Genomic DNA, 15,462 nt, shown 5'->3' on the forward strand with positions numbered 1-15,462 from the left:
TGTCCTCTCTAAACCCGGTAAACTTGTTATGCACCTGATTAACACATTTAATTTATTTCTAGGCCCCTAGTATAGGGCACCACCTGTACCAAGGGCCTGTAAATTAAAGGCTACAAGTAGGAGCGCTGCCACAGAATTGGTTTTGAGTGACCACAAGGAGGGTTTGCCAGTTATCATAGCCACACTTCTGGGTGGGCACAGGAATCTCTGACTGTGGAAACAAAGGTTCTGCCATGTTAGATTTAGGTATCGATCGGCACGGTGGGATAGCTTACTATAACACACAGGAAGTGTTGCAAATGTGTGTATGGCCACCCCTGGGAAATTTCACACTATTGTCTAGGGAGTTGCCAGGTGTTTTTGCCACCTACAGGCCGGCACTAGACATAACTGTGGCATCCCCAGTACCCTCCGGAGAACACTCCTGGATCTGTGGAGAATCAGAAGAAAGGCTGCATTGGTGTATGAAGAACATGAAGGAAGACTAGACTTGCTTGCCTTGAGCCCATGGCTCCAAAAGTGACACACAGGATCCTTTGTCTGACCTCCTTTTTGAACTCCAGGAACACAACAAGCTTCCGGAGGCTCCTCTTCCTGCAACTGTCCAGCTGACTAGTTTCAACTGGACATGCCCTGGACCTGTGTTTCTTGTGTTTGTCTGAGTGACTCCTAACCCCCAAGTGGTTCTCCCCCAGGTCCCAGACCCTTGGCTGGTGTTAAAGTATACTCTTCCTGTTCACACTGCAAATGCTGGAACTTTTTGGCTAACTTCCCCCATGAGAACCGATAGAGACCGGGATTGCCATCGAAGCTGTAGAGATCAAATCCCCGGTAGGCCTTTACTTGCTGGTTTTCCACACTGAAGGAGACCAGAATTGGGGGCCAAGGCCTGCTGGTTGCCCATCTGGGTGAAAGTACATCAAGCAGGGAATCCAAGATGACTTGCCCTTGGAGCCTGAAGCACCAGCACCTACCTGCTTGCCAAGACCAGTGTGCCCTGTGTGGAAGAGTAGAGTGTTAGAAGGAGCAGGGTCCTTTGAAGGGATCCTGGAGAGTTAATCTCCATAGCGAGATGTGGGGAGATGGCTGATGTACCAATCGGGTTGTTTCCCATGTACAGGGAAAAGTCAGCAATCACTGGATGGCAGAGAACAGCCACTATGAAGTGAGCCGTGACCATTGCTGCACCAAACAGGTCAACGCCTGTGAGCAGTTCCCAGTTGGTGATCCAGTATGCCACTGTTTAAGAAGCTGCTGTGATAATCGGGTCATAGTCCATGTGCAGTAACAAGTTGGCTGCTCTTTTAGCCAGGTGGGGCCATCATGAAAATTATTTCCGCACCGTTCAGGCCATAGCCCATGTGACCCCATATACCAGGGGGACCACCGTGACAAACCAAGAAGTGTGGGCTTATCGATACCTTTGATAGAAGAAGGAGGCCGCCATGTTGTCCAAGCAGGCCCAAACCATGACTGAGGACCAGCACCAAGATCATCAACCCCCCACTCCCCATCCGTGTGAAGTAACCTGAGGAACTTACCAAGCATCGGAGGAGCATCAAGAATCTCCTGGCCACTGATGATGCAGGTCCGCTTTTGAGGAACTTTGAGGACACCTGACCGAGCCCGCCTGGGCCACTTGTGAAAGACTTACCTGAGGCAGCTGCTGCAGCTTAAGTGCCTGTGAAGAGGGCGGGTTCAGGGACGGCTGTCAGTGGGAACCTGCTGGTGTGGGCAAGACTGATTTTGGGGCAAGATTGTCCTGGGGTAACTTGCATGTCAGATAGCAGTGAGGTGCTGTATCACTTTTGACTTTAATCGAAAGTCGGAGTGGGACTCCTGAGACTTGGACTACTAGTGGGGCTCAACCTGAATGTCACCTATAGTGAATGGGGAATAACCACTGCCACTAGCTATAGGCGAGTGGGACTCAGGGCCCCTCTTTAGAAACACTAGAGTCCAGACCTCAGGAGACTATGTGTATTGTTTCTGAATGTTGTATTTTACTTTGTGGCCATATATATAAATACCTCTTTTTTTCCTAAAAGCAAGTATTTGACTGGACACTCACTTATTCCTGCTGCTACACGTATTTTGAGTTGTAAGCCTGTGTTCAGCCACTGTGTCTACCTAACCCCCAAGAACCCTTGGACTGCTCAACCCACGCTATTCCTGAAAGTCAAGTGCTGAAGGGGTTGCGCACTATCCATAGTAGGTCGGGCCCGGAACATCTGGAGTAAAAGGCCTCAAAACCAGTGGTTGGGCCCAGCAACTCCTGTATGCCCCATGGTCCTCTGAACACCTTCTCTGTTGCTACCACACCCTCTGCTGACCACTTTTTTTTTTTATAATTTACTTATTTTATTTTTTGAGGGCAGAGTAGCTGCTGTGTTTTGCTGGGCAAATCCACAGTACAGAGAGCATTATCCCACAAAAATATTTCATTTTATATTTTCCGATTCAAGTTGTCCACCATCCTTGTTAAGTAAATAAACAAAGAAGAGAAAATTCACCCGTATCATGACGCATGCGAGGGCATGCATCATTACAATTATACGTGCACACCAGCTGAGTGACAGTGGTCGCTGCACACCATCAGTAAGCAGTATCTGCTTAGCTAATAGGTCCAAAGACGAGTTTGGTTTTGCCAATGCTTGCTATTTCTAGATAATCTAATTCCACAAAGGGCCTGCAAAATGAAACAGACTTACTTTCTGTTTTATATAAGATTTGTCATTACTGCAGTTCCAGATGTTGTAGATCTAACATTCAGACATCAGTTCTGGAGTCTGGGGAACGCTGAGCACCGTGGCATAATTGAAAATGATGGGGGCCCTCCTGTAGAATGTGAGGAGGAGTCTCTGAGTCTCCTATATCTCATTCAAAAATTGTAAGCGCGCTACTCACCCGTGAGGGTCTCGAGGTGCTGTTTATCCAAAGAGCCAGGAATTAAGGGTCTTCCTGAAGGTGTTCAGGGAGGGGGCGCGTCTGATGTCTGCCGGTAGCTTGTTCCAGGTCTTGGCTGCAATGTGAGAGAAGGATCTTCCGTCTGCTCTGGCTCTGTGGATGCGCAGGGTTTCGGCCAGTGTGAGGTTGGAAGATCGGAGGTTTCTTTTCGGAACATAGAAGTTGATTCTGTCTTAGAGGTATTTGTGTCCGTTGTTGTGAAGACATTTGTAGGCGTGAGTGAGGATTTTGAAAGTGACTATTTTCTCCACGGGGAGCCAGTGGAGACTTTGTAGGTGTTGGCTGATGTGTTCGTGTCGGGGTATGCCAAGGACGAGTCTGGCGGCGGTGTTCTGTATTGTCTGGAGTTTGCGGAGTAGGCACTTGTTGATGCCGGAGTAGAGTGTGTTTCCATAGTCCAGTCTGCTGGTGAGGAGTGCGTGGGTGACTGTCTTCCTTGACTCAGGGGGGATCCACTTGAAGGTCTTGCTGAGGATGTGGAGGGTGTTGAAGCAGCTGGAGGTGAGGACGTTGACCTGTCGGTTCATGGTGAGTGATGAGGTGAGTACGATCCCAAGGTTCTTGGCGTAGTCTGTGGGGGTAGGTGGGCTTCCGAGGGCAGTCGGCCACCAGGTGCTGTCCCATGCAGAAGGGGTGGTACAAAGGACAAGCACTTCTGTCTTCTCAGCGTTGAGCTTCAGGCAGCTGTTGGTCATCCAGACTGCGACGTCTTGCATTCCTTTCTGGAAGTTGAGTTTGGCAGTGGTGGGGCTTTGGTGAGGGAGAGGATGAGCTGGGTGTCGTCGGCATAGGATACGATGTTGAGGCCGTGTTGTCGGACGATGGCTGCGAGGGGTCCATGTAGATGTTGAAGAGGGTGGGGCTCAGTGATGAACCCTGTGGGACTCCGCAGGTGATTTTCGTGGGGTCAGAGAGGAAGGGTGGGAGTCTGATCCTTTGGCTTCTTCCAGTGAGGAATGATCGGATCCAGTCCAGGGCTGTTCCCTGTGTGCCTGCGTCATGTAGTCTGGCGACTAGTGTGCGGTGTGAGACAGTGTTGAAGGCCACTGATAGGTCAAGTAGGATGAGGGCTGTGGAATGGCTTTGGTCCAGGAGGGTGCGGATGTTGTCTGTGGTGGCGAGTAGGGTGGTCTCTGTGCTGTGGTTGCTTTGAAATCCGGATTGGGACGGGTCGAGGACGACGTTCTCTTCAATTAATCGTGTCAGTTTCCTGTTGACTGTTTTCTCTGCAACTTTGCCTGCAAAGGGGAGGAGTGAGATAGATGGGCCGACAGTTCTTGAGGTCAGTGGGGTCAGCTGTGGGCTTCTTGAGCAGGGGTCTGACTTTTGCGTGCTTTCGTCTGGGAAGGGTCCTGTTTTGAAGGTGGTGTTGGTGGTGCATTGTAGTTCGGGTGCGATGGCGGCCGCAGCTCTGTGGTAGATGGGTAGATGCGAGGGGGGCATGGGTCGTGGATGCCCCCGAATAGATGGTTTTCACGGTGGAGGCAGTGTCTTTGGCCGTGATTGGTGTCCAGTTGGAGATGGTTGGCTGGCTGGTGTTTCTGGGGGCGGGGGCCGTCTGTGGCGCCTGATGAATGGTTGATGAAGTTGCCATAGATGTTTTTGATCTTGAGGTGGAAATAGGTTCCAAGCTTGTCGCAGAGGTCTTGGGATGGGGTGATGTCTGTGGCTTCACTGCGTGGTTTGGTGAACTCTTGAATGACACTGAAAAGTTCCTTGGAGTTGGTGGAGTTGGCCAGGATTTTGTTGTGGATGAAGTTCCTCTTGGTGGCTCTGATCTGGCTGTAGTAGTCCATCATGGCGTCCTTGTAGGTGGTGTGGTTTTCGGTTGTCTTGGTGTTTCTCCAGTTCTTCTCCAGGCGTCTGCAGGTGCGTCTGGCTTCTTGGAGAGCGGTGGTGAGCCAGGTGGCTTTACTAGGGCATTGTCTATCGGGGGTTGCATAGCGGGCGAGCTCGTCTGAGCAGTTGGAGATCCAGGTGTGTAGTTCTCTGCCTGCGTCGTTTGCGTCGGGTGCCCAGGTATGGTTGTTGCTCATCGGTAAACTTGCTCCAGTTCCTTCATGGTGGGCGTGGGGCTGGTTTGGGTGCCTTGGGTTTGTTGATAGTGATGTGTACACATTGGTGGGCGGTCCATGGCGGCTGCGTTGTGTGGCTGAATTGGACGCTGTTTCCTGCCACGAAGATGGGGTCGAGGGTGTGTCCTGCTCTGTGGGTCAGTGTGTTGTCCGATGTGGACGAGGTTGTCACGAAGGATAGTGGAGTTGGGGTCACTGGGGTTGTCGAGGTGGGAGTTCAGGTCTCCAATGAGTATGTAGTTTGTTGACGCGATGGCGTGGGGTGCGATGAAGTTGGTGATGGTGGTGGCGAAGGGTGTTCGGGGCTGAGGGGTCTGTAGACGAGGGTTCCTCGGAGTGTGGCTTTGGGGGTGGTCTGGATCTGGAAGTGCAGGTATTAGGCGGAGGGGAAGGTTTCGCTGTAGGTGATGAGGCAGAGGGTGCTCTTGTGGCCGATGGCGAGGCCCCCTCCTGGGTGGTTTGGGCGGTCTTTCCTCTTGATCTTGTATCCGTCTGGGATGACGGTGCTGTTGTCAGGGGCGGAGGATGCATTGGTCCAGATCTTTGTGAAGAAGGCGATGTCAGACGAGAGAGAGTCCAGTAGGTTCCAGATTTCCATGGCGTGTTTGTGTACGGAGCGTACGTTGAGGAGGATGCATTGTAGGGTGTCGCCGGTGCTGGCATCGGTGGTGTTGGAGGCCAGGGTGGCGGTGAGGGTCTGGCGGCAGTGGAGGCAGGAGAATTGGCTGTGGGTCGTGTTTGGCAAGGCCTGTTGGCATTCTCTAAGTCTTCCATGGTTGAGTGTGAGGAAGGTGGTGATGTCGTAGCGATGGGTAGTGGGAGGTCCAGGGTTCCTGGCGCTGGTCGGGTCGCCATTTAGTAGGGGAGGTGAGAGGGAGGAGAGGCTGGGAGGCGGGAGCGGGGGAATTTAGGGGGGGAATTCCGGGGGGGGGGGTGGCCGCAGGGGCAGCAGCGGCAAAGGGAACAGGCAAGCACGAGAAAATAAAAACAGTGGTGGAATTAGAGCAAGACACAGATGGGCACAATACCAGTGGCACATCAGGGAGAAAAATTTAAGAAAAAAACAAAATGTCTGAGAAAAGTTACGGTGGTTGCAGGCAGTCTGGTCCCAGTTGGAGTGGGCAGCAGGAGCGGGCAGCAGCCTCAAACCTCCCAAGGAGGAGGTCGGGATCTGGAGGCAAGAGACGGCACAGCGGAGTTTGACTTACAGGGCATACACAGTCACGGTGGTGGAGGGATTTACATCTGCCACCCTGCCTTTACTCTGCCTGACAAATGTAGAGTTCACTACCCACCTTCAGCGAACTCTATGAGTTTGTACGAACCATAAGTTTGAAGAGCATCCGTCATTGGAAATGGACGCTTAATGCCAAACTTTTAAAAGTTTTTTCATTTCCACAAACTCACACCTTAAGTGAGAGTTTGTTGTTGGGAAGGAAAACACGAATGCCCCAATATTATGGGAGTTTTCTCCAATGGTGGGGAGAGGGGGGGGGGGGGGGGGGGTCATCTTTTTGATTTTTTCTCTTTCCTCACCACCAGGACAAACAACAACAAAAAAGCTATCCCATCTAATTAGGTTGTATGGTCGGGATGCTTACAATGGCCTGTACTCTCTCAGGAAATCCGAGGAAGGTTTACGCCAACTGGTAAATTTGACTCTGTCTGGATAAACCTGGCAGTCCGCCCGACTCAAAATAGCACAGTAGACCCAGAGTTTGGCAGGCAGGGTACTTGTACCCTGTCTGCCAAACTCTAAATTGGACCCTTTCTTTTAAATTCTGGATGTCTTAAAGCCTGCTCTAATTGTGGGAGGCTACTGAAGGGAGAGACTGCTTTGTCCTTTCACTATTAGTGGCAGACTGATACTGGTACACAACAACACTTATTAAGGTTGACATTGCAATGTTTTAATTATTGAAAAGTGTGAACTTGCACATCTCTTTTACTGCCTGATGAAGACGTTCCTGGTGTCTAAATATGTTGTTTTTTAATCATAAAACTTTGAACCGGATCCGGCTTGCTCTTTATCCCAGGTGTTGTGGCTGCTATTCTTTTACCTTTGGTTTTTGTTCTAGCTAATGGAGCTCATGCTCCTTAATGAATATGTACTTTGACTCGCTAGAGTTCATCAGAATGAAGGGGAATAAAGCTCCAGGGTAGTTGGCTAGTTATGTACTGCAAAGAAATTATTGAAACTGTTAAGCAACTGCTAACATGGTTAGATAGGAGGGACTCATCTACAGACCATCTCCCTATTGATGTGGTGTTTAAGGAGACAGCTTTTACATTTTGAAGTTTCAGAATAGCCTGCAATGCAATGCTATCTCCAAAAACCTTAGCAAAAGGAACAAATGATGGACGGAATGCTGAACAATGCAAACATTCACCTCCAATCACAAGGATGGGAAACTGCCTTTACAACGCTGTTTCCACACGCAGTGCTATTACAACGCAGTTGTTACAATGACCGCATTGTTAGTACACAATACCTTTATATATCGCAAGTCATAACAATTACTTGCTTTAGGGGGCGCAAAGGTATTAGATATAAAATCCAACACCTTCCCTGATGTTGCACAAACTGGAGTAGGAATAGTAAATACTACTATTCCTAAGTCCAGTGCAACCCCCACAGCAAGTTGTTGTAATGACTTGCGATGTAAAGCTATTGCGTACTAACAACGCTGTTGTTGTAGCGACCGCTTTGTAATAGCATGCGATGTATTCGCATGTGTTGTAACGTGCTATATTCCACAAGGATCTGGGTTTAAGCCATTGTTCTTTTGTTCATCACGCCACCCCAGTTTGGACCCAGCCATATGCAAATCAGTCTTGACCCTGTCCCTCATGGGAACAGTCTAGCCCGAACTACCAAGCCAGGTGCTCCCTGGACCAGAAACAAGCATCCTGGGACAAAAACCTTGTCATTGGCATCATTCATTACAAATTCAATGCTACAGGTTGGCACTCCTCATGCATGCTCAGGCTTCCCGGCTCCGATTTCTTGCTACTTCATGTTGTAACTAAGAATCAGGACATAGCAAGTAGAATTTAAAATTTGTTTTCACAACTGCTTCCTTGACCTGCACTTAAATCTGAATCTCACCTGCCAACAAAAGAAACAACAGTCTGCAAACATTTTCTTGAGAAGTGCTCACAATGGAATATTTTGTGCGAAATACAAAGTAAGGGGATTGCTAAATTGTGTTATTCCCCATACTAAATATTGCACAGAACCGTCCTAATAATATCAACAGGAAAAAGCTATCCAGATCCACTTATCACATATTTTGTCGTACAAAATGTTATATTCTGTTTCTCGGAGGCCTTGAGAGGTTATTTTTCCGAGGGGGGGGCAAGATAGGGTGCTACCTGTGATGGTTCGTTTTGCAAGGTTCATGTAGCGGATATGCATGTACAAGAATCCTAACTGTTATGTATTTGCCCTAACGCATTGAGTCATTTATAGGATTGAGAACTCTAGCTGACGTGTGTTTTTTTTCTCTCAAGGTGTATGTGGTTGGAGGATACGATGGCCAGAACCGCCTGAGCAGTGTGGAGTGCTATGATTCATTTTCAAATCGCTGGACAGAAGTAGCCCCTTTGAAAGAGGCTGTCAGTTCCCCAGCTGTAACCAGCTGCGTGAGCAAACTCTTTGTTATTGGTGGTGGCCCTGATGACAACACTTGCTCGGATAAGGTAAAATATGTTACGTTGACAGCTTCTTCCATGCTCCTTGATACACCTGGTTGAGGTATACAAAAGCCAATGAATTTCTCTTATCTTTTATGATCAAATCTTGTCTCTCATTCGGGTTTTAAAATGAATTTGGAAATTGGGGAGGTCTTCGAGTCTAAGCCTATGGTCACAGAGTGAGCAAAGGCAGTGAGCGAACCAGTCCTTTCTAAGGGACACCTGGCACTTCTTGGAGCAATTTTCCTAAGTACTTTGGCTAAAATAAGTTAGGTTTGAAAAGTCAGGCCAAGATGCCTTTTCAGTCTACCTATTCCCGTCACCGGCAGACTTCCCTGTTTTACATTGCTACATTAATGCCTCCCGTTTAGATGTTGTTTCTCAAGTGTTGAAGGTTTACAAAGATACATTTGACCAGTATCAATGCTCAAAATCTTTTTAAGTTTTAAAATCTATTTTTTGGAGGGCCAGATTTCTCCTTCAAGGCCATATTTAAAAAGCTAGTATCAAATGGCACATTTTAAAAGACAATTTATCGAATATCACTGGACATTTCCACAGCTCCGCATGAAACACACATTTTCTTCAATGTCACTGTAATCCAACATTGCCATTTTTCATTATGCTCCCTTCTCATCTTCTCTCTAAGTTTCTGTAACTTCCTTCTTTTTTCTCAAACTTCCTGTCACCATTCTCATTCCTATCTCCATGTGCTTTCTCGTGTCCCTCTCTCCATTTTCTTTATCTCCTGAGTCGATCCGTCTTTTTTATGTGATGTAGAATCTTGCTCTTATCTTGCCCCATTTGCTGTGCATTCCAAGACCGAGGTCTGTTTTTTTCCCATTGAAAAGAATCGGCCACATGCATCATTGTTGCCGTTTGCAATTTCTTAATTGCGAAAATTAAGGAATCGCAATTAAGAAATCGCAAACGGTTATGCACCAAGAAATCGCAATTTTTGTTGCGATTTCTTAAAATTCCTTAATTGCGATTCACAATTAAGGAATCCCTTCCCATTGATTCCTATGGGCCTAGAGGCCCATAGGAATGAATGGGAAGTCATTCTCAATTTGTGATTCGCAATTTGCGAATCGCAAATTGAGAATGCAATTTCAAGGGTGCAGGCCCCTGCACCCCTGAAATATAACTTTAAATGCATTTTTCACACACACATGCCCTTGGGGCATGTGTGTGTGTGTAAAAAGAAACTTTTGTGCATTTTTTAAAGTTTTCGCAAATTACCATGAAGGTCAACTTCATGGTAATTTACCTCTCCCTATTTGCGAATTCGCAAATTTAAAATGTTCTTGCACTTAAGAAATCGCAAATTGCGATTTCTTAAATGCAATCGCAATTTTAGAAATCGCAACATGATTGAGATTTCTAAAATTGCGAAAAATATGATGCATCCCAATTTTGTCAATTGCATTCGCAAACGGCCGAAATGTGCGATTGGCACCGTTTGAGAATGCAAATGACAATGATGCATGTGCTCGATAGACTTTGGCGAGCTGCGCCTTTCTTTTCTTCGGTGTGGTTTGCTAAAGTCTATTTTTTCAATATTATATGATTTTAATAAGCAGCACAACACAGGCGGTGTGCTGCGCTGCCTACGAAAAGCCTACAATATTTAAAAGATAGACTTTGATGAGCCGCGTTATTCTTTTCATTTGCACGACTCTCCACTCTCAATGCAGTAGGTCTCACATTTGCTGGAGTTGGAGTTGTTGGCATTATAAATGCCCTTGTTTTTTGCCTAGCCATGTTGCAGTACCATATGTGGCCAAAAGAGATCCTATGGGAACTCTTGTGGCCACATATGGTACTGCACCATGCAACTTGGCTAGGTAAAAACATTGTCATTTATAATGCCAATAACTCCAACTCCAAAATGCTTGTCCTTTTATGTAGTGCTTGACTATGTGGGTTAGAAGACCGCATACTGCTTTCTGCTGTAATTTAATCCCACCTAATCTTCCTGTTTCCTCTTACTGTGGCTGACTGAACTCTATAATGTGAAAAACGACATGCAAGTCACTGGCACCAATATCCGACGTTACTGGGTACTCACTTCCCACACTACAATTCTAATTATAATATGTACCATGTACATATGTGTGTATGTGCACAGTGTCTAAGCAATTATCAGGATTGAAAACTCACATAGAACACAAAGTGACACAATTAACAACATTCAGCTGATGGACTGTAAATACATCTGTACCATTGTCTAAACGTTACTTAGTTCATAACAACAATGCTTTTAACTTGTTTCAAATATACTGTCCGTCTTCGTCCTTCCCCTCCTTCCTCTCTGTGGTATTGTTGGCCCTAGGCCCGTATGGTGGTAAAGGATAGATCCAGATACCTCAATGGGGTACTCAGATGTAGCTACGAGCACGTGCACTCGGGCTCTTTTAGTGGCAGTGTCACCTGACCGGTGATGCCTGTGTTGGATGGGTGTGAGCTGGTTGTATGGGCCAGCCCTCAAGGGAGTGGCTGACAAAACACTAGACTGTGTCCAGCAAGACACCCCATTTCTCCCAAATTTTATTAAAACTAAAAAAACAACAAACAGTAGTCCAACCTGTGGGAAGGAATGAGAAGACAACTAAAAACAACTGAAGTCTCACAGTTCTGAGATGCACGCCAGCGGTGGACAGGTGCAGCTGGGAGCACCTGGGCATCTTGGCATGTATCCATACTTTAATCAGGTGCATCTGGACACAAACACCGTGCTGATGAAGTCTGGACCCTTCAGCTTTGCGTCAGTTCAGTGACAGTCCACTTATGTGATGTTAGTCGGTCCAGCATACTCTTGCTGTGAGGCGATGGGTGTTGTATAGTGTTACAATGAAGAATGAAGAGATCACAAGTCTTGTAGAATAGGATCAAAGGTTTATTAGATGTTATTCATATCCATTGAAGTGCTCCACCAGGAGCAGGCTCTCCACTGCTCAGCCCATCCACACCAACTGACACACTCTTCCAAAACCACCACAATCAACATTCCATCTGACCTCATCACTGGCTGAGCAGCAGGGAGAGAAGTACTGTAGGGAGGGTGCATTAAGTAAAAGGTACATTACAACACATCCCCCCTTTATAATGATAGAAAACAAACAACACGGTGCATTAAGTAAAAGGTACATTACAACACATCCCCCCTTTATAATGATAGAAAACAAACAACACATGTGAAGTTGATAAAACACACGTTCAAACAAAAGAGGATGCAATAATAACAAAATTATACATCATCCCCTCGCTATAATGATCATGACAACAAATGCATGCAGTTGCCAAACATACAAATGATGACAAAGGAAGATGCATGAGATAACTCAAATACTACACCCATCTCCCCTTTATAATGATCACAAACAACAAGAATGCAACTTAAATAAAATAATCCTTCAAAACCAGTGGAAACTATCCACATAACTCACGTCCCAAACTAAGGGTACAATAATGAGTAGCCAAATGCACCACAAACTAAGAATCAAAACTGTGGCAGAAGAGGGATCTACAACCCACAACTGCACAAACCAAAGACAGAACCAGGTCTACCCAAAAGAAAATGGAATAAGACACAGCCCCAAACCAAAACAGGGTAATAAAACCCCCAAAATACTCAAAAACCAATATGGGTATCCTTTAACCCAAAACAACCATTATTATGGTCTGCTAAAACCCAAAGCAAAAGAATTATTAGAATCACCAAACTCAACGTGCACAACCAAATTGCACAGTCCAAATACCTACTAGAGGCATAAACCACATACAGGGTAACAGCAAAACCAAATAGGAGAAGCTACACAAGAGGTAAACTTCCCACATGTGCACCCGTAACACACAGTCCGAAAAATACTCTACGTGTGTAACAATAATGCACAGTCCAATACATAAATCAAACCAGGGTATCCCTTAACCCAAAATACAGTCAAAATTTCCTTTGGGAACTAAAAATCCAAAACAAACATAATATAGGTATCCCATAACCCAATGACAATCTAGGGTATCCTTAAACCCCAAAACACTCTCGCACATACTATGGGTATTCTAAACCAGGGACATGTGCTGGCCTAAATATGGAAATCAGAGAAACTAGCACAAATATAACACTCATGCAACATACTATAAATATCCTTACAGCCAGTCTTTACACTCTTGCAAACACATTAAGGGTATTCTTAAACCAAAGCATTACCAAGGGTAATTCACATCACCACTTCTCATACCCAAAGAACATCATAACAGCACAACCACAATAGAAAAACAATATACTTAGACTAAGTCAAAATTGGCTAAAATATTAAATGAGTAAGCTCTCACCCAACCCACAGCATGAATTTACCTCCACAACTTAAAAAGAGAAACCCAGACTAGGCTTGCAGGCAGCATTTCATTAGTTCAAGTTACACAAGTGCCCACAGATCGACTAGTAAGATAAATTCACAATAAAACGTTGCAGATTGTGAAAGTCATATACAGAGTTCACCTCACAGTTCAGCTCACATCAGCCAAACCGGAGCAGTCACCAGAGTTGGGTTGTTTTTTCCTTTCACCAACAGTCTGCTTTTTTCGGGCATAAATTATCGCGTTGTCCGGTGAGTTTATCTTGTTTTTTTTTCCGATCACAAGATGTCAGCACGCAGAGCACGTCATGCCGGGAGGCTCTCAGCACGTCAGGGAAGCAAAGCGCCTTCAGGCCAGGCAGTCACAAAGACAATCCCGTCAGACGAAGGAATCCAACGAAGACATCACAGCGGCGCTCGAGGCACAGCAGGTAGGATCGTTCTATGACGTGAGAAGTTCACCAACACACCCTAAAGATTCTGTGACGTAATCAGTCACAAACAGAGACGGTAGAGGAAAGATGACTCCAGACGGCAAACTTCAACTGTCACACAGGAGCCAGACGAGAGAACCGGTGCAGACGAAGGCAGGACGAGCAGGGAAGCAGGTAACACATTGTTTTCACCAAGGCTAAACAAAAATTACTTTGTAGAATGAGGTAGAAAACACATCAGCACCACCCAGTGGCTGAAATGAAGTAATTCCCTGCCGAGGCTCGATTTATTTCAGCTGATTCACATTAAATATCGCACACAGAAGCTCAATTATTAATCGGCACCACAAAGCGACTGGTCCACATCCTTCAATTTACAAGGAGGCTCGAAAGTCCACGAACCACTTCCCAGCTGAAACAAAACTTCGGAATTCATGCCAAAACTATCCCAAATCTGTAATAAAATAGTTCAATACTGGGAACTGAGAGTCAGCTGAAAGCCACTCATAATCATGTGAAACTGGCAGATTTCAATTCAGGGCGAACGTTGACAGGGTCACTGGTGGGGCATTAGGGTGCCTAGTTTCATCAAATCCATATGTTTAAGTTCACTTACTTGAGTCTTTTAAGTCCAATAATTTCCAAACAGTAGGAAAATTCTTAAATTTCTTACTTCTTCAAAAACAGCTTCATTTACTTCAGTCTTAAAAGTCAAATCCATCCAAGGTAGCTCCATGGGTTCTTTGAATCGTCGCCAGTGTTACAATGAAGAAAGAAACGATGTCAAGTCTTGTAGAATAGGATCAAAGGTTTATTAGATGTTAGTCAGATCCATTGAAGTGCCCCACCAGGAGCAGGCTCTCCACTGCTCAGCCCATCCACACCAACTGACACACTCTTCCAAAACCACCACAATCAACATTCCATCTGACCTCATCACTGGCTGAGCAGCAGGGAGAGAAGTACTGTAGGGAGGGTGCATTAGGTAAAAGGTACATTACAACATATAGCTCAAACGTTAATGCTTCAGGAGCATAGGTGGAGTCCATTGGAAACACCTGACAATAATGTCGCTTGATCTCTTGAAGATAGTCTTGGCATTCTGTGACCTGTTGAAGTCTGTTGCATGGCCTGGCTACTTCCTGGAATCTATAGGTGGGGCAAATTAAAGTCCATCTCTCATTTATGCTTGGGGGAGGCCCCTTGGATGATTTGCCACAGGACTGCCTATTGGCTGCACTGAGTCTGCATGTGTCTGCATCTAGACAGCCACAAGACCACCTCGGAGCCACTGCCTAGTCACTCATGCAACTTCAGGAGGTGGATGTGTCCTGGTCAGAACATGCTCTCGCTACCAGGATCAGGCAAATGCGCCCATTACAGGAATGTCTAGCACATCAGTGGAATCAGGCACAAGGACAACTAACAGACCTGGTGTTGGTGGACAGCCGCACACATCGCTATCTGCAGTGGTGGAACACCAAAAACTTGTCCAGAGGGCGGCCTTTCCTGGAGCCAGTTCCACTGATGGTACTGACAATGGACGCATCCCTGACAGGATGGGGAGCACATCTGCTCCACCACACAACTCAGGGAAGATGGACCGCTCAACAAAAGGTGCTTCACATCAATCACATAGAGTTGCTGGCAATTATCCTACCACTAAAGTCCTTTCAAGTGCACATACAGAACAAAGCTGTCTAAATCTGGACGGACAACATGACAGCCATGTACTACATACAAAAAAAAGGAGGCACACATTCCCTGCAGCTGTCCCAGCTCGCACAAAACATTTGGAGATGGGCCATTCCACAAAAGATACATCTGCTTGCAGAACCCCTTCCAGGAGTTCACAATCAGATAGCCGATCTGTTAAGTCGACAGACACAACAGATCATGAATGGGAACTACATCTGCAAGTTCTTCAACCAT

The 15,462-nt window shown here is 46.2% G+C and overlaps 1 protein-coding gene across 3 annotated transcripts in view; it reads left to right on the forward strand.

Moving 5' to 3' along the window:
• KLHL24 (kelch like family member 24) overlaps nucleotides 1-15,462 on the forward strand; it is a 337,055-nt gene that overhangs the window by 270,790 nt on the left and 50,803 nt on the right. For all 3 annotated transcript variants that reach the window (XM_086943985.1, XM_086943987.1, XM_086943988.1), the window contains one exon: nucleotides 8,556-8,744. In XM_086943985.1, the coding sequence (XP_086800111.1) occupies nucleotides 8,556-8,744 (189 nt within the window). The remainder of the gene's footprint in view (nucleotides 1-8,555; nucleotides 8,745-15,462) is intronic.

Source organism: Lissotriton vulgaris, chromosome 11 (assembly GCF_964263255.1).
Source record: "Lissotriton vulgaris chromosome 11, aLisVul1.2, whole genome shotgun sequence".
NCBI lineage: Eukaryota > Metazoa > Chordata > Amphibia > Caudata > Salamandridae > Lissotriton > Lissotriton vulgaris.